Here is a 24369-nt window from a genome sequence, read left to right on the forward strand (position 1 = left end):
CGCCTGTCCTGGCATGATTGATGTTTGACTCGCGAGAACTGGGTTCATTCTCCGAGGACGATGGCTCGGGCTGTGTTGATCCAGGATTCAAGGATCTTTGACCTCGGTGCAGAAGAGCTAGAACAATCCGAACGTGTGCGAACATGAAAATGCAGATTCAGATGGAAATTCTGGCCATGAGGTTTCAAGCCATATTTGAGAAAGCGTTACCTTTACTACAGAATTAGTGCCTACTTCTATGTTCAATACATTAGTAGATATACCGGGGGGGTTTAACTGGAGTCAAGCTGCTTTGGTCTGTATACGACAATCTGTTTCCCTCTAGGCTTCTGTACGTCGCTTTGGATGGGTGAAGGAAGCTGACGTTTGTTCCTCCAGTCCCGAAATTGAATACATTGAATCGACCTCTACATCCTGGCTGTCAATCCTACTTGATGAACAAGACCTAACACTCTTGTGTACCAGAACGAGAGGGACCGAGTCTCCTCGTACTGGGATGATCGAGGCAAGATCATCAAATAGTCCATGTCCATTGTTGGGCCATCCTTTCTCTTTCTTTGTCTTGGAGCCTTTGATCACCTCAGGCTGACTACTCCGATTGATCAGGACTCGAAGACCCGACCATGCCTCGATGGCACCCATGAAGATCATCCTTCGTCCTCTGACCTGCCCTCTCCGACACTCTTGACCTTTTGGCCGAGCTTGGATTGAGACCATAGATTGTCGTCGTGGGTGGTTTTCCATTTGGACCAGTCGCGCGCGGAAAAGTGACGCTGCAATCCTAACCTGTTGGTTGCAAGGGGAGGGAATCCTTGAAATATCAACGGGTGGAAACCCCGAGCAGTCACTCCGATTTCAGCAAGACAAGGCTACCTGGTGAATACTGATCGACACTGTTGATTCCTAGTGACGCAGTCTTGGGATCGTCGGCTCCGGTCACCAAGCAGAGGAAATCGACTCTCTGTCAAAGAGCCGTAACTCGTACATTCATCTAGTGAGCAGCACAGCCCCCAACGCCAGGCCTTCGACGACAAGGATTAAAAAAGTTGCTCTGGAATCTTTCCAAGAAGAAAAACAAAAGCCCAGAGAGTTTGAATCCATCATTTCAACATGAGTAGTAGGTGATTCGAGGAAGTGATCATGTCACCAACGCAGCAGCAACTGTCCGCTATCTCTACCACAGAGCGTGTCTGCTCGGCGATTTCTTTGTTCGGCGCTTTCGTGATCGTGTCGACATTTCTCAGTTCGTGGTCCTTTCGAAAACCGATCAATCGTCTTGTGTTCTATGCTTGCTGGGGTAATGTCATGGCCAACGTGGCCACGTTGATTTCTCAGTCTGGCATTCACTCGGGCGTGGAGAATCCTCTGTGTCAATTTCAAGCCTTTTTGATTCAATGGTAAGTTGATAGCGGGACACGTGGGAGTGGCATGCTCATCGTTGATACAGGTTCATGCCGGCCGATGCTTTGTGGACCTTTGCAATGGCGTGTAATGTCTACTTGACCTTTTTCCACAAATACAATTCGGAACAACTGCGTCAGCTGGAATGGAAGTACATGACTGGATGCTATGGCGTGCCATTCGTCCCAGCTTTTGTATACTTTTTCATCAACACTCATAGTCGAGGCCGAGTCTATGGCTCAGCGATAGTAAGTTTGACTTTTCTGTTTCAAGTTTGACTCTTGTGATACACATAACCTTACTTCCCAAATCAAAAGCTATGGTGCTGGGTCTCTCGGCCATGGGACTTCCTCCGAATCGCAACCTTCTACGGACCTGTCTGGCTGGTCATCTCCCTCACATTCGCCATTTATCTCCGTGCCGGTACGGTGATCTACCAAAAGCGTCGACAACTCCAAGCATTAGACCAAGTCGATTCCCCCGATGCAGAATCGGCGCCAGCATCAGCATCAGCATCAGCACCAGCCACCAGTTCACCATCCGCCTCTCCTGCCGGAATCCAAGTCACCCACGAGGTTGTCCTATGTACGCCGGAACGACCGTGCTCAGTGGCTTCTAGTTACACTAGCTCCTCCATCACTGGCGGCTCTAGCATCCACGCTCTTGATTGTCCCGCTCCCTTCACACCCTATTCGGTCTCCGTCGAGGGTGGAATTACGGACCCGATAACAATGTATCTGAATTCCATTCCAGGACGGCCTCTTCCCCAGGCCGGCACACATTCACGCTCGAGACAAAACTCGACCGTCTCTCAATCCGACATATCTGTGACTTTGAAACACTCGCGATTCACCGGTGCAGAATCAAATTCGAATCGGCGCACGACAGCAAGAGATGCTGGCTCGGCGGCTTGGATTTATACTAAATATGCAATGTTGTTTTTTGTTGCATTGCTTGTTACATGGGTAAGTCTGTATCGTAACTAAGAGCTCACGTTTTTTGTTTTTTGAATCTCTCTCTTCTTCATCATTGTTTTTCTTTCTTTCTTCCTGGATCTGAAAACTCAGTCAAAACAAGAATCTAACATGACGTCCCGGGGGTGGGGAGGGGATCTTCCTCTCGGCTCTCTCTCTCTCTCTTCTCTTCTAGGTCCCGTCTACCGTGAACCGCGTATACTCCTTGGTCCGCCCGGACGAATTCTCTTTTGCGCTGAACTATGCCTCGAGCTTTGTGCTTCCTCTTCAGGGATTCTGGAATAGTTTGATTTATGTGTTTATTTCATGGCCTGTTTTTCAGAGTTTGTGGAGCGAATCCTGTGCAAGAATGTACGCGTGGCCGAATGTGGTCTCTCGAAGGTGGTTGAAGCATTGAGTGGATTGATGGTTGAATGTGGCTGAGTATTGCAGGGTTGCAGGTCGCAGTGTCGAAAAAAAAAGGTTCTTGGGTGCATATCTGATGAGTATACACAATTTGACAGGTCTAATGTTAGAGCTTAAGTTTCAGCATGTGAATTGTCCCGCTGAATTGTCGTAGTTTTCATACTCGAGGCAAGCAGGACTCAAATCACATGTAGTAGTACGAACTGGCGAGAAAAGGAAGGGTGGGGCGACGGACATGAAAGCTTGGCCATGAGCGCATCCCGCATAACAGTCACGTGGTGGTCGCGACGCGACTCTATGGACATTCAACCCTCCCCCCATGTAATGCGGTAAACTGTTGACGGCAAAAAGATCACTAAGCTTGTCGCATACACTTTACCAAACTGCTTGATTTCAGAGAATCTTTCTTGACCTGACTCGTCTATTTTTTTGGTTCTGATTATTGAAAAAGTCCCCAGCTCTCACAAAATACACCATGTCCGGATCAAATTCACACTCCATACCCTCCATATCAACAAACACCTCCGCGCCAACTCCCGGGCTTCGCGCCTCGCGCCTCCACCAAGTCTTCGACCAGGCTCTTGCGCGAACGCTGCGCGCCAACTCCTACGCTAATTTTGCAGGATGTTTTCCCACGCCTGCAAAGCATGTCCCGGCCAGTTTGGAGAGTGTTTGGCGCCAGTTGAATGCCAAGTTGGAGGAGAGTGCGAAGGCGGAATTCGAAGAGATTTTGGCGGAAAGAGAGGCCGTGGCGCATTTGAATGAATTGGATCGGCTGGTTTCGGAGGCAAAGGAGCGGCGGGAGAGGGATAAGCAGGTGGGGGAGAATGGGGGGACGAGGGGAGGTCCTGGCAATCCGTGAGTTTTTTTTTCTTTCTTTTTTTCCGGCCCCTTAGTTACAGGGAAAGAGGGTCGATGGTGATCTTGTTTTTGGTATTAAAAATTTGGGGGGGAAAAGATGCGTATTGTTGCTAACATACAAATCTCTGATGATTGTTGCTGTAGACCGCATACACTTGGAGCCGAGGAACTTTACAAAGCGCATTTGACACCTTATCTCGAGGAAGCGCAGGTGAACCTGAAGCAAACACTTGAAGAAACGCATGCGCAGAATGCGGCGCTGGCACAAACAGTGCAAGCTCAGCGGCGTGAGATTGAACAGCTTCTAGCGTCTCTGGAATCCGTGGTCGGAGACATTGAAGGAGCGGCTACGGCGGCTACAGAGTTCAGTAGGAAACATCATATTCGTCAAGACGCGATTCAAATGGATCGTGAAGTGAAAGCTCGGCCGGACGTTTGAAAAAAGAAGCATCAGAGCTGTCATTTGAGATTTTGGGGGGGGGTTCTCGTTTCATTTTTTTAGGCACCACTCCGACTGCTTTTGCCTGTTGGGGTATGTGGTCATGAGATCAAGGCACTCATCTCCGTGGGCTCGACCATCCCATCCTCCACCATGTCCTGGGCCGCTGCCATCAACTGATCAAAGGATGTCGTCTTGATCTGGTCCAGCTTGGTACTTTGACCTTCCAATGCGGCCGCGATGGCCTCTTTGCACGTTCCATCACGCTGCAATTCTGCGTCCCCGTCTCGACGGGCAAGTGCCGCTGCGCCTCGATAGTAGGTCTGCGCATTACGCAGGAGCGTTGGTCCGTTCTGCGCCGCCATGGCGTGAGCCCAGGGCGCCCGACCCAGTCGCCAGCGTTGCATCTCCGCATCTCCTCGAGCCAGGTGGATTTTGGGCAAGTTGTCGGCGTTGGGCAGCTTGGAGGCAGCAGTCAACGCATCCAGTGCGGCTGAAAGCGACTGCCAGCGTGTCGTCGTGCTGAATTTGAAGTTCTCGTCATCTTCGGTAGGGGGGATCTCTGCCAGAGCTCCGTTCAGCGAAGTCAAGGCCTCTGCTTTGCTGCAGAGACCCTCTGGGTCATTCGACAGGTCCAGATCGGGCCCGAAAGCTCGACTGACTTCCTGTTGATACGTGCGAGCATCAGTGTGGCCACCGCGGTACAGTACATCGTGCAGCGCGCAGATGAACTTTCCCCGCGCCAGAGCCGCTTCGTACCGCCTCTCCGACCCTTCCACGTAAGCTGGCAATCGAGTCTCGACCAGCTCGGCAGAGTACTCCTGCACCCATCCTACTCCGCCCGCGCCGGGATTGAAGGTGAGCAGATTACACAGCGTTGTCAATGTGTCCAGCTGTGCAACGGCCGTGTCGACAAGCGTGTTCTTCGTGACTGGCTCGACAATCGCAGCCCACTGCTCCTGTGGCTCACCGTCCGCTGCCTCCCCTTCAGCAGACGGCGACTCGGCTGGTGGCACTGCGGGTTCGGACACGGGTTCTTGAGAATCCATCTCTCCCGCTGCCATCTGCATCATTTGCTCCTCCATCTCGGTGAACTTCATCTCCTGCAGCGCAAGACATCGCTGGAAGAGTTCGACGGCTTCCTGCAAGTAGGTGCTTGCCTGGATGATTTGGTCTTCGCCGGGATGCTTCGACTCGGTCAGCGCTTCGGCCAAGCTGTTCAGAACCTGTCCGCTATTGAACAGGGCATCTGCATTGTCTTGTTCGAGGTACAACGCATCTCTGTGTGATTGCAGAGCTACCTCTAGCAGCTCGGCCTGTGGAGCGGGCAATTGTGCGGCCAGTTTGGGATGCTGGGTAATCTCATATTGAACACGGGCTCTGCAGGAATGAGTCAGTTCTTGGGACCATGAAATTGTATGGGATTGGGAATCTTGGCTCGAGGAGAGGCCAAAGAGCCGGGTGATGTAAATAGAGAGGCTTCGTTGCGGTAATTGAGCTCTCAATTGTCGTTTGGGGAGACACATACTTATTGTAGGCGAGATCAAAGGCACCCGGGTGCTTTTGCAGCCCTTCATCATAGTTGGCGATTGCCTTCATAAAGAACCGCATCGACTTGGCCGCGTCTCCCGCCCGCCATTTCTCGCCTGCTTCTTCCAGCTCAACCCCGGCTAAGAAGGACAGCGGGTTAACATTTCTGTCCAATTGAAACAAAGCTTGACCAAGACTTGAGTGACGAGCGCGCATGATCCCATCGCCTTCCAACCTAGTACTTTCACTTACCTGCAAGATAATCATCGGCTGTGACGGGAACCTATAGTTCCAGTGACATTAATTTGTCAGAATCCAATGCTGGTTACATGAGGTCGATCTTTCGCTCCGGTCCGTCCTGCTTCAGATGGAAGGGAGATCAAGCTCGTGGCACTGTACCTGTTTGGCGGCATTCTTTTTCTTGGATTTCGACTCTTTCAAGAACGCCTTGGGTCTCGGCATAGTGGACTTTTTGTGAGTGCGACGGGAGAAATAGCTCGATTCAAAGGGCTTTGCTTTGGTATTTTTTTATGTTTTTTGGTGTTTTTTTTCTCTCTTCTTTTCTCCTTTGGCGTTGTGTAAAGGGAGAGAGAGGTCCTTGCTGCTTGCTTCCGGTAGGTGGAAACAAATTCTAAATGGACAGCCTGAAGGGTTCCTCTGATTTCGGGAGCCCTTTATTCCTCTGGGTTCTCAATGTTGAATCGATAGAGAATGCAAGGTTTCAATGGTATTCTAGTTTGTTGGTTATGATGGAGGAGCGCGGACAGGAAGCTTGTCTGATCGATTCGCGTTGCACAGAGCGCCGGCTGCAAGAGCTCTTCGTTTTTTTTTTCCTTACCCCGCCAAGACCTCCGACCTTGCATTATGACTGCAGCACCCGTGGAATTCCACCGGCTGTACAGTACAGTACAGTACTTTGAAGTTCAAAGTACACTGTACACAACTACAAATTGTACATGATTCGAGTGGCGAGGTCAAATACACTCCATCAGTACCTCATAGGCATTAAGACATTCTTCATCTTGCATCGATTTGTGCAAATTGTGGCTTTGACTCTTTACATCTGTGTCAAGGGCAAGGTGCATGTAGACCCAAGTCACTCAACGAGACGATCACCAAGATTTGGGTGGGCGGGGACGATGGCTTGGAGAATTCCACAACCTGAAACATTGGGCTGAAGAGTCACCACTGGTTCATCACCATGCAGTGATGCACCGGCGAGAAAACTAGAATAAGTTCGAATGATATGGACCCGTGTGCCGGAGCATTAGTCCGAACTGGGCATCTCCTTCGTTGACACCCACGTGGCGGTGCCCACGTTGGCACCTTTTATTATGAGTATTCAGTAGTTAGAGTAGTATTCTGCAGGCGTAGTATGTACTCTTGAAGCCAGTCAACTGGCCTGAAAAATGATCATGTTGCAAAAGAGAGGCGGAGCTTACAGACTCAGAAGCAAAAGAAGAGCATTCCCACTGACACGTACGAATCGACACGAATGACGTTGTCTTACCTCTCCTTTCGCAAAGATCAAAGATCGCGCAGACCAGAGGTACCAGTACCCAAGCAGATTGTTACCACGAGTAGTAGTACCTGTCACTCGTGGTGCATGTCATGATCTACCATCGTTCGACGATGGTTCGCCTCCCTTCGTTCGGAATCATGCACATGATTCTGCTACAGCTTGACCTCATTTGAACTGACTCAATTCCCTCCCCAATTTCGTTTACGACTCGTTTGCGTACCTCGGTGAACTTATTCCGGCCCACACGCCTAATGCTTTCATTTGTACTCACCCCTTTACTCCCTCATCTCTGAAAAGAAAAGAAAAAAAGAAAGAAAGAGGCCGTAAACCATCCCATCACCCTTGACCTCGTTATTATCTGCCCCCTTCTTTTTGCATCCTATGAGAAGTTTTTCCCCACTGCTCGACGTGACCCACTTCCACCGTTTCGGTACTGCGTGGTCTGACTGTTTCTTGGAGACACCGATTTGGATCGCTGCAAGAGTTAGCCCCCAACGCTACCAATATACTAAAATAGTAGTGCACAACTGTACGCTAGTCCTTTCAGACCGCGTTGAAGCCCTCTCTACATTGTGCCCGACTAGTCCAATTCTCCGACTTGAGACATCTTCCGCCATCTGAGTCCAGCAAGTCAAATGTTGGCGGTCTTAGAGTGACCGCAAGTGTCGTACGTGGCGATCGCCCCCTTCCCGGCCATACGGCTTGGCCCAGCCCAGCCCAGCCGAAGGCCGTCCTTGCTAATCTGCCCATGTCCATGTGCCAGGAGCAGAGAAAAATCCAACCCCATTCTTGATCTGGCTCGGATCCGCTAGAAGACTTCAATTGATAAAGACATCCTCTTCCACCTCGCGATCTTCTACTGTCATGGCTCGCCTTCCTTCTATGGACTCTGAGCGCCCCATGATGTCCAACTCGGTATGCGCTGCTTGCTCCCCTTTTTTTCTCTTCGCCTGTGTCGCGCGATCCCCACCCACCGCTTCATCACCTGGTCGCCATTCAACCCACCCCCCTGAGGCGCCAGAGAGGAGGGGGAAAGAGAGAGAGAGAGAGAAAGAAATTTATAGAAGAGAGAGATCATCATACTGACCGAGATCGCTCCAGAATCGCACCTCGAAGCGCTTTTCCACCGTGAGTGGTAGCCCCTCGCTCGCCAATTCCGAGCGCACCATCGGAAGTCTGCCCAGCGGAGACCCCCGGGTCATCGATATCACCAACTACGGTGACGGAGTCGAGCGCCTGGAAAATAAGCCTCTGCAGAAGCAGCGCTTTGTGCCGACGCCAGAGAAGACGGACGACTTGAACAAGCTGGCGCTCGGGGCCAAGGTCGAGCGTGCGCTGGGTCGCAGGATGACCAGCCAGGATGCCGTGATGCGCAAGCCCGTCTTGACCGAGAAGGCCGCTGCGGCTGCAAGCTCGTGAATCCGTGCGGTCGCCCGCTAAACGGATCGAGATATCCACATCCCACGACGCAAGATTGTCGGATGCGGCTCCGCGCGCCTTGGTTGCGCCGTGGTCGTCACGCGAACAAGATGGGGATCTCCTGTTGCGGCTCTCTTGAGTTCTTCGCCTCGCCCACAATCTCCCATGATGTCTGTCATCTTCGAGATCTCTTCCACCACGAGCATGTTGTCGCAACGTCGAGCCCGACTTTCGTCTTCTGCTTTCTTGCCATGATCTTCAAAGCCTGTTTTCCTTTCACTGCAACTGCTCGACACAACTATCATACCCTTTTTTTTATTCTCTCCTCTGTTCTTCTCTCGTTACCTCTTGGTTTTATGAAGTTCCCTCCTCGGCGTTTTCCGAACTTGAAATGAACGCAAAAAGAAGAAGCTGGATACCACCTGCCACTGAGATACACGGTCATCTTCCACTCAAGATCAAGCTTATGTACCCTTTTCACTCGTTGAATCTTGAATTTCCGTAGATTGTGGGCCAATCACAGTATCGCAATTTTCATCTCCTCTTATCATACATGGATCCGGTCTTTTCCAAATTGCATTCTGAAGAATAAGCTTTGGTCCACGAGTCCCATTTCTGAGAAATTGCGCCGCGGCACTGCTCCCCCGGGCATTGGCTTGCTGCTGCATACTTCTACTAACGTCCTAGGGATGACATTTATCATGTATGGCCCAGCATTCAGAGAAGAAATGGTGGGCAAAAGTACTCCTCCATGCGTCTCCCGTTAATTCAAACTCGACGGCGATTCCCTCGGCATAAGGTCCTTCTAATCGTCATGGATGCTCGGGTACGCCATTATCGATCTATCAGCAACCATGCCGATTCGGGTGGATTCTGCCGAGCGGTGAAATACTGCCAAGCCCACGCGAAAGCCCGCAGTGGTCGAAGTCAACCGTCGCTTTTTCTCGACGGCGAATTCCCTACTCAGCTACCTCGAGCTTCTTCTTCTCCCTCCATCTCATCTTTCTCCACTCGGGTTGCTCTTCACCCATCATCTTCGCTCTCCTCTCAGTCTTACGATCAACAGCCATCGGTTTTCTGTCCTCGTTTGTTCCGCACAGAACTCATTCTCCTCTCTTCTTACCCTCACATTCACATACCTATCGCATCGCTTTTCGCATCTTCGAGGAGTGACTGTACCCGTCGTCGCGGTCTGCTCTTTCTTCTTTTCTTCCTTTCCTTACGGACCTATCAATTGATTGCATTGGCGCTTAGCCCTTTGTCGCATTGTAAGTGCGCCGCAAATACCACCTCACTTGAGCAGTCGCAGCAGAGTTAGTGCGAAGGCCTTTGCGAGGGTTCGTGAAGAACTCACCAGCTGATCGAATCCAACAGTCTGAGCGTGTGGACGAATTTCAGCAGAACAACATCGTTCAGAAAGTCTTTTCATCCGCGAACTTTTCATTTCGTGGCCAAAAAAAAACTTCCTTCTCGACAGCTCCCCACACACATCCGGACTACTCCAACCTTCGGCATCCACCCCCACCTTTCGATCCCTCAGCTCTCACGTCTTTCTCACCTATTCAAGATGTCCGACATGACCCAGGCTCCCATCAATGGCAACTACGGTGCTCAGCACGGTTTCCCCGATGCTTTCAACCCCGCCCACGCCGCCATGAACACTGCGGCCAACTTCCAACCCGCTCAGTCCTCGACTCCCACTAGTGCGACTCCCAGCACCAGTGCCAGCAGCAGAAGAGCGAGATCACCAAGGATGAGGTTGGCTGGTTCTTCGTGGAGCAGTTCTACACTACCTTGAGCCGAACCCTGACAAGTTGCACCTCTTCTACTCTAAGCGGTCTCAGCTTGTCTTTGGTACTGAGGCTGAGTCCGTCCCTGTCGCCGTTGGCACCAAGGTAAGCTCACTCTCAAGTTCACGCGTAACGCTCATTATCAATATTGATGTGTATGAACTCCATTGCTAACTGGCCATCCGTTTTTTTTTTTTTTTTTTTTTTTTGCAAAGGCCATCAACGAGAAGATCAAGAGCCTTGACTTCTCAGGACTGCAAGGTCCGTGTCCTGAACGTTGACTCTCAGCAGCATCGTTCGAGAACATCCTGGTCTCCGTCATTGGTGAATTTCCAACAAGTCTGAGCCCTCGCGCAAGTTCGTCCAGACTTTCGTTCTCGCCGAGCAGCCCAACCGGTTACTATTTCTCAACGACATTTTCCGATACCTGTTGAGGAAAACGAGGAGGATGAGGCTGTTTCCGAGGCCGAGACTCCCGCTGTGACTGAGGCTCCTGCTGCTGCCGCCGTTGAGGCTGCTCCTGCTGCCGAGGAGGCCCGGTGACCGATGAGGCCGCAGCCACCAAGGTCGAGGAGAAGCTGGAGACCGAGATTACCCGTGAGCAAGAGCAGCCTGAGGAGGTCGCCCCTCAGACGAATGGAGCCGCCGCCGAAGAGCCCGCAGATGCACCCGCTCCGGTTGCCGAGCCCGAGATTCAGCAGGAAGAAGAGTCGCAGACTCCCGAACCTACTCCCGTCGTCGAGAAGGAGGAGACTCCTGCTGTTAAGGAGGCCGCTGCCACCCCCGCCCCTGCCCCGGCTGCTGCTCCTGCCGCCGCCGCCGCTCCCGCTCCGGCTGCCCCCGTTCCTGCTGTTCCCAAGACCTGGGCCAGCATTGCCTCCAAGGTCAATGCTGCAAAGGCCGCCGCCGCTGCCTCCTCTCTGCGGCTGCTGCTGCTGCTACCGCTACCACTACTGCTGCTGCTGCTGCTCCTACTGCCCCAGCCCCTGCGGCTCCGGCTAGCACACCCAAGGCCACCGCCGCTCCCTCCGCTGATGCCACTACCTCTACTCCTCGTGCGGTTGCCACTCCTGCTCCCGTCACAGAGAAGGACACCGCCTCCGCTGACGCTGGCTGGCAAACCGCCGGTGCCGACCACAAGAAGACCCAATCTCGTGCTGGTGAGGACCAGGTTGTGCTCGGCTACATGAAGAACGTCACCGAGAAGGTGGATGCCGGTCTGCTGAAGCAGACTCTCGCCCGATTTGGCAAGCTGAAGTATTTCGATGTCAACCGCCCCAAGGTTCGTGTGTCAATAAATGCCTCCTGAATGCATGATGTGTTCCTCTCCCCGCCCGTGATCAATTCAGATTTGCTGACCTGGCTCCTTTTTTTTTCTTTCTCCTAGAACTCTGCTTTCGTCGAGTTTGCGGAGCCCTCCGCCTACGCTGCTGCCGTGGCTGCCAACCCCCACCAGATTGGTACTGAGCAGATCGTTCTCGAGGAGCGCCGTCCCCGGCCCAACACCTTTGGCAACGGGTACCCTGCCGGTCGTGGACGTGGTGGTCGCGGTGACCGTGGCGGTAGCCAAGGTCGTGGTGGATTCCAGCGTGATGGCCGTGGTGGCTTTGCTCCCCGTGGAGGTCGCGGTGGAAACGCTGCTGCCAAGGCCCGCAACGGTGCCCCAGCTGCCTAAGCTTCTGACTTCTCTATCATGAAGCTTCTCTGAATCACTCGCCAGGACTGGAGGTCTGAAGGAAACCTCCGCGTCGAGGCCAGGGGTTTGTGAGCGAGGTCATGTCTTCACCGTCCCTTCCATTTTGCACATTTATGAAACCCGTGTGTGGTTAGACTGTCGGGCACGTTGGGTCTTCTCACCCTCAGTTTCGACGAGGCGTCGGCCCGTTCTCACTCTTCCCTCGCTGGAATCTCCCTTTCTGATTCTAGAGGTCTGTATTACTTCGGATTGTGATTATATTTCCTTCTTCCTCGATGATCTGTTTCTTTCTTACCCGTGTCTGACCCCGCCTTTTGTTGATCCCCCTCTCTTTTTTTGCCAATAATGACATGTGTTATGTGACTTCCGTTTGACCTCGTCTCTCTCTCCCTCCTCCTTTTTGTTTTTCCTCTCCTGTCTACTGTCACCATGCATCTTAGCGGTTAGGTCCGGGCTGGCTGGAAAAGTTCTTTCTTCTTTCTCCTTCCTCTCAGGGCACCTTCTTTTCTCTCGTCTTGGGCTCTGAATTACAACGAGTTTTATTGCCCCCTCCCTCTTCCCTTAGCTTCTTTCCCCCCCAAAACCAGGATGGAATTTCTTTTTCTTTCTGACCTGGGGCTTTTTTTCTTTCCTTCTACCCGTCAATGTTCCCATTCTTCCTCCTTTGTGGTAGGTGATGGAGGTTCGGGTCTTGGTGGCTGTTGCTCTTACGATTATAGTGGCTGGCTCATGTCCATGATGCCCATGCAACGTATTTATCTTCGTCTTTGGCTGCTCTGTATTTGCTCCTGTGCCTTGACACTCCCTTCCATTGGCTGGCTTTCTCACCCCGAGGGGACTGCGTCTGGTGTGTATAGTGCTTGGAAAGATTTTTTAAGCATCTTGTGGTCTTTGCTAGGTGATCCAAAGGCGTGTGTGACTTGGCCTCTTGTGCATCTTGGAGATGTGTCTAGTATCTGCCCTGTCTTTTTTTCCCCAGCTAGCCATGTCTGGACGAGTCGGCAACACCGTAGTTGGTAGATTCGCTCGTCAAATATGACCTCGCATTCTCAAACGAGTCAAGGCCGTGCTGCATAAGGTTGCTGTGCACTTCACTGTTTCTTGAGGGGATGTAGTATGGAGTGCGCAGTGTGGAATAGTCGTCACCTGTCTGTCAGCTCGGGCTTATGGGGTTGGTTGACTCTGACGGCAGGCTCGTAGTTGGGGCTCTATTTCTGGATACTGGGGTGGAACCCTTTTTAGGACCTGTCAATCAGTGGTTTGTTGCCGCTCTATCCAACACTACCATCTGCCAAGGGGATACAGATGGATTTGAGACCTACAGGTCAATCAAACGGATGGAAAAATCCTTCATGACCTCATATTCCACTGTCTTTGGTGTCTTTCTTCTCTGCATTGTGCCTTCTACACAGTTACCCGGGACGGATTGATGCTCTCCTGTGGTCAGACGTTGCCAAGATTGGCAGATGATCACCGTGCGCTATGAATCCAAATAAAGTCATTATTGATGTCGTCCGGATAATCCTCATATACTAGCCAACCAGACATGGACTGTAGGACGATCAAAGTTCATTGTCCAGCTTCACATGAGAGCGTGAGGAGGACGGTTGAAGCGAAGGTTCTAGATCTTTGAATGCCTGACCCAGCAGGCATCCTGCTCGATTCTCCACGCTCCCGAGAATTGTGATCCACCAGTTGAGGACGAAATCGATGTATCTGATCCCAAATCCGACGGCTCGTGTGAGCAGCACTTCAGGTAGCTGGCCGAGTTATCATGGCGGAAGAGACATCCTGTCAGACATGGAATCTCCTAGAATAAGAAAAAAAACCATCCACCTGAAGGTCACGGCATTGAATCAGCCCAGTTGAGGTCGCAAATTCAGATGGCTCCGCATAGTGCAAGCTCCGTCGAACTGGCCGTGGCCAGTGGCCAGTCATGCACGGGTGACCCCACGAGGGGCGGTGACTCCGCTGGAAGGCGACCGGTGGAAGTTGCTGGATCGCCGTAGAAGCACCGCCGGGTTCGCTGAACCCACCAGAATTTTTTGGAATCACCTCCCTCACCTCCTCTCCTCCCTTTCACTCCCGCCATAAGATCTGCCTTGACCCTGCAGATTCTTTCTCTTTCTTCATCTCTCTCCCCCCCCCCAGAATCTCCTGTACGTACAAAAATCCTCATCCTCCTCCAGCTGCAACCCAATTGTCTCTCTGCATCCCTCCACTACTACCTTTCCAACGACTACCATCAACTCGCCTTCTCTGCACTGGCCTCTTCCACCACCTCTCTTCATCTCTCCAGAAACATCCTTTTTCTCGCTCGGGAGATCCCAGACTTTGTTTCTTTTGGCATCAACTCATTCTCCATCTCGTGCATCCATTGATCAACCTGTCCACCACTATTGCTGGTGACCGCTATTTCTTATTCTAATCCTGCTCCCTCTAATTTCAGAATCCCCACCGCCATCATGCCCGAGACTTTCGAGTTCCAGGCTGAGATCTCTCAGCTGCTCTCGCTGATTATCAACACTGTCTACTCCAACAAGGAGATCTTCCTGCGTGAGCTGATCTCCAACGCCTCCGATGCGTTGGACAAGATCCGCTATGAGTCTCTCTCGGACCCCTCCAAGTTGGACTCCAACAAGGACCTCCGCATTGATATCATTCCCGACAAGGAGAACAAGACCCTCACCATCCGCGATACCGGTATTGGTATGACCAAGGCTGTAAGTTGATCTGTGCCTCGTTTGGTTTCTTCTTTTCCTTTTTTTTGCCCCGGGCTTCCTCTCTCTCCGAGTCGAGCTCTTCCATGATTGATGAGAGCCGTGACTAATCGATTTTGATCTTTTTATACAGGACCTCATCAACAACCTGGGAACAATTGCCCGCTCCGGTACCAAGCAGTTCATGGAGGCTCTCTCCGCCGGTGCTGACATCTCCATGATTGGTCAGTTCGGTGTTGGTTTCTACTCTGCCTACCTGGTCGCCGACAAGGTCACCTTCGTCTCCAAGCACAACGACGATGAGCAGTACGTCTGGGAGTCCGCCGCCGGTGGTACCTTCACCCTGACCCAGGACACCGAGGGCGAGCAGCTCGGCCGCGGTTCCAAGATCATCCTCCACCTCAAGGATGAGCAGATGGACTACCTCAACGAGTCCCGCATTAAGGAGGTTGTCCGCAAGCACTCCGAGTTCATCTCCTACCCCATCTACCTCCACGTCCTGAAGGAGACTGAGAAGGAGGTCCCCGATGAGGAGGCTGAGGAGTCCAAGGAGGAGGAGGGTGATGAGAAGAAGCCCAAGGTCGAGGAGGTCGACGAGGAGGAGGAGAAGAAGGAGAAGAAGACCAAGACCGTCAAGGAGTCCAAGATCGAGGAGGAGGAGCTCAACAAGACCAAGCCCATCTGGACCCGCAACCCCTCCGACATTACCCAGGAGGAGTACGCTTCCTTCTACAAGTCCCTCTCCAACGACTGGGAGGACCACCTCGCCGTCAAGCACTTCTCCGTTGAGGGTCAGCTCGAGTTCCGTGCCATCCTCTTCGTCCCCAAGCGTGCTCCCTTCGACCTGTTCGAGACCAAGAAGACCAAGAACAACATCAAGCTCTACGTTCGCCGTGTCTTCATCACTGACGATGCTACCGACCTCATCCCCGAGTGGCTCAGCTTCGTCAAGGGTGTTGTCGACTCCGAGGACCTGCCCCTCAACCTGTCCCGTGAGACTCTCCAGCAGAACAAGATCATGAAGGTCATCAAGAAGAACATTGTCAAGAAGACCCTCGAGCTCTTCCAGGAGATCGCCGAGGACCGTGAGCAGTTCGAGAAGTTCTACTCTGCCTTCAGCAAGAACATCAAGCTCGGTATCCACGAGGATGCCCAGAACCGCCCCGCTCTGGCCAAGCTCCTCCGCTACCAGTCCACCAAGTCTGGTGACGAGAACACCTCCCTCACCGACTACATCACCCGTATGCCCGAGCACCAGAAGAACATCTACTACATCACCGGCGAGTCCATCAAGGCCGTCTCCCAGTCTCCCTTCCTGGACACCCTCAAGCAGAAGAACTTTGAGGTTCTGTTCCTGGTTGACCCCATTGATGAGTACGCCTTCACTCAGCTGAAGGAGTTCGATGGCAAGAAGCTCGTCGACATCACCAAGGACTTTGAGCTCGAGGAGACCGACGAGGAGAAGGCCGAGCGTGAGAAGGAGGAGAAGGAGTTCGAGGACCTCGCCAAGGCTCTCAAGAACATCCTCGGCGACAAGGTTGAGAAGGTTGTCGTCTCTCACAAGCTCATGGGCGCTCCCTGCGCCATCCGTACCGGCCAGTTCGGTTGGTCCGCCAACATGGAGCGTATCATGAAGGCCCAGGCCCTCCGTGACACCTCCATGTCCTCCTACATGTCCTCCAAGAAGACTTTCGAGATCTCTCCCAAGTCCAGCATCATCAAGGAGCTGAAGAAGAAGGTTGAGGCTGACGGTGAGAATGACCGCACTGTCAAGTCGATCACCCAGCTGCTCTTCGAGACCTCCCTGCTCGTCTCTGGATTCACCATTGAGGAGCCCGCCAGCTTCGCTGAGCGCATCCACAAGCTCGTCTCCCTCGGTCTGAACATTGACGAGGAGGCCGAGCCCACCGACGAGAAGGCCACCGAGGCTGCCGCTCCCGCCGAGGCCACTGGTGAGTCTGCCATGGAGGAGGTCGACTAAGCGGTTGATCTTTGAAAGTTTTGGACCACCCATGGCTTTCTCTCTGCCTCTTTTTTTTCCTTCTTCGTCTTCATCTCGAGCATTGCCGGCTTCGTGCCATCGCTTAAAAAGAATTGAGGAATTCCGTCATACTTTTTTAAAAGGATTCTGCTTGGTTTCTTTTTTATTGCTGGCGAATGGCACTTTTTTTTGTTCTCTAATTTTCAAAGTTCTTACGGGAAATGGGATATGGGATTTATGACCCTTGATGTTGCTTTTCGTTTTTTCTTACATGTTTCACAATTTTTTTTTTTGAACTCAAGATCAATGATATATTGATATTATTCTTAAAGATTTCTTTTTTCTCTGGGCCTGTAGGAAGCAGTCCGGGGTGTCTTTGTCGTGAGTTCTCACAAGAGGTAGATTTTCATTCAGTAGGTTTCAGCAACACGTGAGGGAGGCAAATGTCAAGAGTTCCATCTGCCTATCTCCTACCTCGTGTGTAAACACACAAGGTTCCATCATCCTCGTGATGTCTGTTGAACTAAAGGTATGTGTTACCTACAGTAGATATGACCTTTCATTCTCGGACCTGAATTGAACAAGATGGACCGCATAGGTAACGTTGGACCTCTATTTACATCTCTCTTCCACGGACAATCTACAGGGCAGTCCCGAGTCTACCCCAGCTTAGCATCATCATCATCATCCACATTATCCTTATTATCCCTATCGTGATCTATAAGCAAGTGCCTACCTACTCATCTTAACTCTCGCTCAGTGAGACAGGTAGCAACATATGTTTATCCCCATGCTAGCCCCCTCGATCCTTTTTTTTAATCAAAAAAAAATGGGTATACCATATTCAGCCTGCACATCGATATACGATGTAAATCCGATCGCCAGTGACAGTGGAAATGACCCGAGTATCTCGTCTAGGTCCATAGAATGGAATGTGAATAGTAGGTACATATTTGGAAGCCGTAAAGGAGATCCATCTCGGACGCCACCCGATCCCGATGAGAGAAACATGGGCACGACCCTTGATCCACTTGACGTGGCTCTCTGGACCTAGAATGGAAAATGGATGATGATCGGCTTCACTTCGGAGTTATACATGGATGTAGGGTTGTTTTACGAGTCCACTTTGCCCACTGTGTGACGCGGATCATGGACCGGTGCAGTAGGATCCACTTTTGGGGGTTCACCGGGAATTGAATGTAATACTGTAGTTGTGTAGGTTGGATGATGTGTTCTGGTGATTGGGTTGGGAGTACAATGTATGTATATTTATATATGTGATTTACATGATCTGTACATGTCATGTTCATGGAGTATATTGTGAATAGGATAGGTGGACGCGTGAATGTCGAAGGAAGGTTTATTTACACTATTTACATTATTACCTTAGTACCTAGGTAGGTACTTCCACACAGATTCTGTTGGGCGTTTGAATCTTGAATAGTAGTGAATATACCTCTCAAAGCTCATATACACTGCGCATTGTGCAGTATCCACGGGATATGCAGTACCCCGCCATCCCCAAGCTCCCGGCCTTTTTCGGAGTCGGTGAGGTCAGCTTCTCTACATGGGATCTGCTTCACTGGAGCTGGACGACTTTTGTTGAGGTGGAGACTCTGCACTTCCAAGTTCCAAGCTTTTACCGCACTTACAGCTGGTCTCTTTCCCAAGGATTATTTCTAGGTTGATTTTCCATCCGATCGCAGACATTGACTTTTTTTTTTCTTCTCCTCTTCCTTCTCCTCTCTCTCTCCCTCTTTTATAAATCTGGGAAATTTACATGATCCCCGCGAGAATATTCATTTGAATATATATATATTTTTTAAAAAAACAAAGGGAAAACCCCCCAATTATTCAGACTTCAAATATACTCCACATATATACAACGCCTTCACAATGGTTTACACTATCGTCGTCCGTGAGTTCATCACCTCCCTACTTATCCCTTCCACAAATCTTAACCTCCTTCGAAATGCAGACCTGCGCGCCAAACCCGACCAGGAAAGCATTTCCAAACTCCACGCCAAACTCCTCGAAGCCTCCGCCGTCTACTCCAAGGACAAAGAGACTCTCTCGTGGTTCGTCATGCAGTCTGTGCACGACAAGCAGGATTTTACCATTGTGGAGCGCTACCTGCATGAATCATCTCAGGAGTACCACTTGAATAACCCTTACTGGAAGACGTTTGACCCGTATGTCATTCCGTTGTTGGAGAAGGAGATGGATCTGAGACGGTTTGAGGAGTTGCAGTAGATGTTCCTGAGGGAATGGGAGAGATTGATGCGAATGTGTGTGTGTGTGTGTATATATCAATATGCATGTCTACACATTTACGGACACTTTTATGGTGGGGTCTTGCTTTTTGAGATCCTTGATATATGGTTTCTCTCTCTCTCTGTCGATCGAATTTAAAAGCGAGATCATGGGTGGTCTTTTACGGACTTTGAATTTGTAGAGGAATCCGGGATGAGTGTGCTTTTTATGTTTTGATCTGCCGTGTGTGGTGAAGAGGCCGAATATGAAATGTAACCTATACGGGGGGGGGCCTATGGTTTCCTACATAGTTTGGGTCGATCTATCTTTCATTCCACGTGAATGAACTTCACTGGAATACTTCTGGAAAAGTAAGTCCTTGGGGTACGTGGAGCATTCAAATGGTCTCGAGAATCATAGAGGAGGATCCACAGCATGATATACACACATCCGAATACTGAACCCAATCATCCATCGCCTAGCATATTCTTGTCAGATGCATGTTGCGAGATGCCCCCAGGCAAGGATTGCATGTTAGGCTCAAATTGTGAGGCATACGCTAGAGACGACAAGTCCAAGGGTTCTTCAAAGTACTCTTCGTAACAGAAGCCTGTCACAAGATCCAGCCTCGGACAAGGAAATAATAAATTTTGAATCAGAATGATGACCTAAGGGGAAAAACTCGCTCCATTGGTTTCCATCATTCATTTTAATTCGACATGCACCGGGCCAAATACTCGTTTCGCATTGACGAAGCTGGCATTTCGCTCTGCTGGGATTTCGGCGCCTTTGGAAGCAGAAAGGCGACATAGGAACGTCTTGAGTGTGGCTCACCTTACGCTTTTACAGAGTTTCTCGAGCTCTCGACTCAGTTCCTCTCTATCTTGAAAGCATCCTTGTGCCCCCTGCAACTTTCGCCCGTAGAACTGGATTCACCGACCATTCCATCGACGCTTCGTTTCTGTTAGATCGCAATCTGCGGCTGAGCCTTTCAGAGCCTCCACTTTCAGCTCTTGGGATCCGAATGATTCAAGCGAGAGTTGCCGTGGTTTTCTCTTGATGAGAGGGACGTTGTGAGAGATGCGGAATCAAATCCTGGGGGCTGGACCTGTTCCTCTCCAGGTAGATCAAAGGGCCAGATATCTCGTAAGTTCCTTTCATTCCTGATTGGTTCGTCGTCATCTGGATCTTGATTTTCCAGTACAGCTTGCAACATCTCGTTGAACATTGCCATATTCTGTGTCTTGGCCGCCTCCCAATTCTCGAGAGGAACCCATCCATCAGACGCACTGTCGAGGAAGCTCGCCAAATCGTGTTTCAGACTCTGTGCCGCCTCAAAAATTCGGTATTCCTTGCGATGAAGAGCCAACTCTTCCGGCGTTGGCAAGGCGAATGGACACGGCCCGACAAAGCCAAGCGCTCTCCAGTCTTTGGAGGTTTCAATGAGCTCCTGTCGGAAAGCAACGATGCCATCTTTCCATGTTCAGTAGCAGTACCAAAATGGCCGAAACATCCCCTCGTCCATTAACCTAGGCAGACCAAGCTTTGAAACGAGAAATTGAGTACAGGCTTCGTAGGCATTTTTGCACAGCTCACTGTCAGGTCCATCCGGCGTGGACGATGTTGCAGGTGCACAAGCGGCGTGGCATCTATGCATCTAACTTTCTGATCACCCGACATATAGGGCCACTTCTGATGTAACTAAATGCCAGCTGCATGATCCATGATGATGTATTCGCTTCCAATACTGTTTACCGCATCATCACTCCAGTCAAGAATTTTCGGGATCGGAATGCTCGTTTTTTGCTGCACTATAATCGCAAATCATTAGCCAGAGTGGGATCTTCACCCCTCGAAACATTGTTCCACGCACAATACTGAATCGTCGCCACTTCGGAGGCCGTGGCTAATTTGGTGCCCCCAGCTAATGGAAAGGGTAGACGCGCCACGACGCGTGAGTTGTCGTCCATGGTGAAAATGAACACCCTGTTAAAACCCCCTTCCTTTTTTCTCACAATGCTTGATAGATTTTGCTCCATCGGATAAGTCTACTATTTTCTGGCAGATGTTATCAAAGTCCAGGTCAATCTGGCGTATCTGGCGTTGACGTTTGTCGTCTCGGAGCCATCGACCGCTTGTATAGACGTGAGGATCAAACCCTAGAATTTCATGTTTATTAACGCATAGCACTTCATAATTAATTGGTCGTACCATATCTTGTTGTCTGGTCCATTGCGCGCCTTGAGAAAGACTGCTCGCGATGGAGCTGCGAAAAGAAGGGTCTGGAAGTAACTTTACGAACGAGGAAAGGTCGGATATGATGAGAGTGCTGAGTGTAATGAGCCCAGGTAAAAGGGACTGATAGCATCCGGAGTACCTCTGCGCAGCTCATTGTGCGAAAAGAAGAAAGAGAAAGAGAAAGAGAGAAAGAGAGAGAGGGAGATGGGGGGCTTTCACTTACTTGCGATGGGATGAGTTGGAGGGTTTGCCAAGACTGGACTTGGGCACCTTACGGGGAAGAAGGCCAAGTGCTCAGGGCAGCCTCGTTTGAACGGTCGAGAAGCTATGGAAGAGTGTCTTACTTGGTCATCATACTCTAGATTCTCTCTTTTTCGAATGTTTTTTTTCCTTCTGTCTCAGATACATAATCATCTGAGGAGCTGAGCAAATTTTTTTTTTAAAAAAAAAAAAAAAAAAAACTTCCAAGTTGTATAGAGCTCCCAGGCCCACAACAGAAAATAACACCTCCTGATATAAATGGGAAAAACCAACTCCATAGGGCGCCTGCGTGCGTGCGAGTGATAGAGAGACAAAGAATCAAAAGATATAGGGGATATCCCCGCCCATAGAGGGCAGATTGTGGACTGTTCAATCCCAGCTCGCAGAGCCCTTTTTTTATCTTCCATCCCCCAATCAAGATCTTGCCCTGACACGAGATTTAGAAGGGAAGGGGACAGGGGAAGGCTCTCTGCATCATTTCTCCAGGCTCCCATACCAATGATCAAGGTGAAGTTCAGCTAAATTCTTCGCAGGGTATCCCCAAGACCGAGCGGCCCATAATGCCAACCCCCCGACAACCCCGACACTTCCCACGATCTGCACCAGGATCCATCCACGGCGTCCAATGTCGTCAATCCAGCCTACCACCCCTAATGGATCATGAGCACTGATCCCGGCCACCCGATACTTCTGGCCTCCACCACTACCGCTGCCGGAACGCATCGCTTTCAGTGAGCCCCCGTGCTGATCACCCGCGGTCTGCGTGACAGGCACCAGAGATCCGTCAATGACACATTCATTGAGTCGTTCCGTGAGCCAGACGGCCCGATCACCTCGCGCCAGTGCGGCATATCGCTCGCGCTCATTCTGGAGACTGCGTTGCAGATCTGTCGCCCATTGGGCGAGGCGGACCTGGGCGATTCGCTCTTCGTGTCGAGTGTAATCAGCCAGACGAGCTAGGGTGTATGTGGGGATCCCCGGATCACCTAGAGAGTATATGGACGAAGTCATGGACGCACTTCCCCCGGGAGACCTCCACCCCGAACTGGGAGAGGTAACCCCAGAGAGCACATGCTCCTGATTGGGGGGGTTCAGGCCGGCGGATGATAATCCCCGAGGCTCAAAGTCGCTGCGTCCCTGAATCAGCTTCTTAGCGGCCGAATGACGGAGCCAGGCCAGATGATCCCGGTCAAACATCTGGGACACCAAGAACTCGAGTTCGGAGGATACGAGGGGCTGTTGGTAGTCGGGACTCATGAGTGTGCTTGCATCCATGACTTCCATGTCGGCGGTTTTTTCAGATGACACAGCATACGGCGGCTTTGGAGATGTATCATCGAGGCTGAGTGGCGAGCTGCTGCTGAAAACAAAAGGTTTGATGCCGGCTTCCTGCGCCTGTTGTCGGAATCTCTGTTTCAGAGTGAGAATGGCTTCGGCTGACAAGGTGTCTGCTTTGGCCACGAGAGGAATCACGTTGCTAAAATCGGAGAGTTTGCGAATACACTCTATATCCGTAGACAACGTGTCTGTCATGCAGGTCAACCGACCGCCCTTCTACTTGGAGGCATGGGTTCCATGTATATGCATCGACTCACCTGAGGTAATCAGATATAAGATGGCATCTACCTGAGGTCCGCCATTCCCCGCAAGCAAGTTTTGAAAATCGATATCCGATCCTGATCCCGATCCTGCAAGTGCAGCACGATGGAGTTGTTGGCGTATATATTGCAGAATCGAGTCCGTTTGTCCCGCTGGACTCAATGTCGTCGCGAGGGTATCCACAAAGCACAGATTCCTCTCCAGTACGATTTCCCCGATACTTTTCCGGCGTCGAAGGACCCGTGAATCTTCCAGATCTGACCACCACGACGGATAGGGTTTGGTACTAGCGTAGATCTCGGCGACAGAAGTGGGCACTTCGCGAGTGGGGACGGGACCGGAGTGGAGACGTGTCGAGCGGCGCCTTTCGTGGGGATTGACGGAGGCGGCATCAATCGAATCGACGTGAACGATGTCCTCGCAAGTTTGCACAATCGCCTTGATGAGAGACGTCTTGCCGGTTCCTAGATTCCATTTCAAGGAGAGGCGCAATATGTTAGCTTCGGAATGATCCACATTCAGTTGGATGGTCATCGCTGGTGAAATACGGACCCGACGCTCCAGCCACCAGCAATTTAAATCTCCCCATCGCCTTTCCCCGCTCCGTAAACGGCCTTCGACTGGGCATTTTAATACTCGGCATGATCAACTGCGACGCTCCCGCGAAACCCATTCGTGGCGATTGCTCCGGTCGGTCTTCTTCGTCGCCAGAAGCCATTGCTCGGCTGTTGATCTCGTCAGTGATGGACACGTCGTCCAAGGGTCGGAGGGATCGATTGGAAATGGACTTGGGACTGCTGGGTAGCGACAACGGTTCATCCGGGTGGAAGGGTGTGAGTGGGCGGGATAGCGTGTCCGATGATGGAGGTTGAATGGACGAGTCTCGAAGGATCTCAGTGTTGCCCAGTTGTAGGATTGTCGACCGGCGTTGTGAACATCGGGTCTCTCTGAGCGAGTCGGATCCTGATGAGGAGCTGCGCGTGCGGGGACTGGATGTGCTGAGATCCCGTTGAGGACTGGCGACATGATCCGATCGAGTCAGACTCTCTGTGAGACTTTGAATTCCATACATGCTCTCGCTCGCTTTGATGCTGCCGGGCGCCTCGGGCTCTGGAGAGGAACTACATTCCGCCTCGTCGGTGTACGGAGTGCGGGAGAGAAAGAAGGTTGCGGGGGCGGCGGAGCGGGGATCTAGCGTCGAGCTGGAAGAGACGAGGTCCGCAGGGGACTTGCGGGGGGGAGGTGACATGTCAGGGCCCGATCGCATCGTGGAGACATTT

General features: G+C 51.3%; 9 protein-coding genes across 9 annotated transcripts; 5 read left to right on the plus strand and 4 right to left on the minus strand.

Annotated features, from left to right (window-relative positions):
* Positions 1-1140: 1140 nt before the first annotated feature.
* POX_a00837 (uncharacterized protein) lies at positions 1141-4080 on the plus strand (the record flags this gene model as incomplete). The annotated part of the gene is made up of 5 exons (XM_050109775.1): positions 1141-1397; positions 1448-1649; positions 1719-2366; positions 3232-3638; positions 3786-4080. The coding sequence occupies 5 exons, from the start codon at positions 1141-1143 to the stop codon at positions 4078-4080; spliced, it is 1809 nt and encodes a 602-aa protein (XP_049973543.1).
* Positions 4081-4181: 101 nt separating this feature from the next.
* Positions 4182-6072, minus strand: POX_a00839 (uncharacterized protein; the record flags this gene model as incomplete). The annotated part of the gene is made up of 4 exons (XM_050109776.1): positions 4182-5460; positions 5609-5750; positions 5863-5893; positions 6010-6072. The coding sequence occupies 4 exons, from the start codon at positions 6070-6072 to the stop codon at positions 4182-4184; spliced, it is 1515 nt and encodes a 504-aa protein (XP_049973544.1).
* Positions 6073-7996: 1924 nt separating this feature from the next.
* On the plus strand, positions 7997-8551 carry POX_a00840 (uncharacterized protein; the record flags this gene model as incomplete). The annotated part of the gene is made up of 2 exons (XM_050109777.1): positions 7997-8047; positions 8234-8551. 2 exons carry the CDS (start codon positions 7997-7999, stop codon positions 8549-8551), a joined length of 369 nt encoding a protein of 122 aa, XP_049973545.1.
* A 1567-nt stretch (positions 8552-10118) lies between these two features.
* POX_a00841 (uncharacterized protein) lies at positions 10119-12016 on the plus strand (the record flags this gene model as incomplete). Its single annotated transcript, XM_050109778.1, has 6 exons — positions 10119-10254; positions 10334-10446; positions 10557-10602; positions 10873-11225; positions 11354-11623; positions 11729-12016. 6 exons carry the CDS (start codon positions 10119-10121, stop codon positions 12014-12016), a joined length of 1206 nt encoding a protein of 401 aa, XP_049973546.1.
* A 2486-nt stretch (positions 12017-14502) lies between these two features.
* Positions 14503-16738, plus strand: POX_a00842 (heat shock protein 90; the record flags this gene model as incomplete). Its single annotated transcript, XM_050109779.1, has 2 exons — positions 14503-14760; positions 14891-16738. 2 exons carry the CDS (start codon positions 14503-14505, stop codon positions 16736-16738), a joined length of 2106 nt encoding a protein of 701 aa, XP_049973547.1.
* A 1896-nt stretch (positions 16739-18634) lies between these two features.
* Positions 18635-18991, plus strand: POX_a00843 (uncharacterized protein; the record flags this gene model as incomplete). The annotated part of the gene is made up of 1 exon (XM_050109780.1): positions 18635-18991. One exon carries the CDS (start codon positions 18635-18637, stop codon positions 18989-18991), a length of 357 nt encoding a protein of 118 aa, XP_049973548.1.
* Positions 18992-19997: 1006 nt separating this feature from the next.
* POX_a00844 (uncharacterized protein) lies at positions 19998-20572 on the minus strand (the record flags this gene model as incomplete). The annotated part of the gene is made up of 2 exons (XM_050109781.1): positions 19998-20464; positions 20521-20572. 2 exons carry the CDS (start codon positions 20570-20572, stop codon positions 19998-20000), a joined length of 519 nt encoding a protein of 172 aa, XP_049973549.1.
* Positions 20573-20692: 120 nt separating this feature from the next.
* Positions 20693-20961, minus strand: POX_a00845 (uncharacterized protein; the record flags this gene model as incomplete). Its single annotated transcript, XM_050109782.1, has 2 exons — positions 20693-20802; positions 20865-20961. The coding sequence occupies 2 exons, from the start codon at positions 20959-20961 to the stop codon at positions 20693-20695; spliced, it is 207 nt and encodes a 68-aa protein (XP_049973550.1).
* Positions 20962-21964: 1003 nt separating this feature from the next.
* POX_a00846 (uncharacterized protein) lies at positions 21965-24356 on the minus strand (the record flags this gene model as incomplete). The annotated part of the gene is made up of 3 exons (XM_050109783.1): positions 21965-23016; positions 23086-23589; positions 23642-24356. The coding sequence occupies 3 exons, from the start codon at positions 24354-24356 to the stop codon at positions 21965-21967; spliced, it is 2271 nt and encodes a 756-aa protein (XP_049973551.1).
* Positions 24357-24369: the final 13 nt, after the last annotated feature.

The sequence above is a fragment of the Penicillium oxalicum genome, chromosome I (assembly GCF_001723175.1).
Source record: "Penicillium oxalicum strain HP7-1 chromosome I, whole genome shotgun sequence".
Taxonomy (NCBI): domain Eukaryota; kingdom Fungi; phylum Ascomycota; class Eurotiomycetes; order Eurotiales; family Aspergillaceae; genus Penicillium; species Penicillium oxalicum.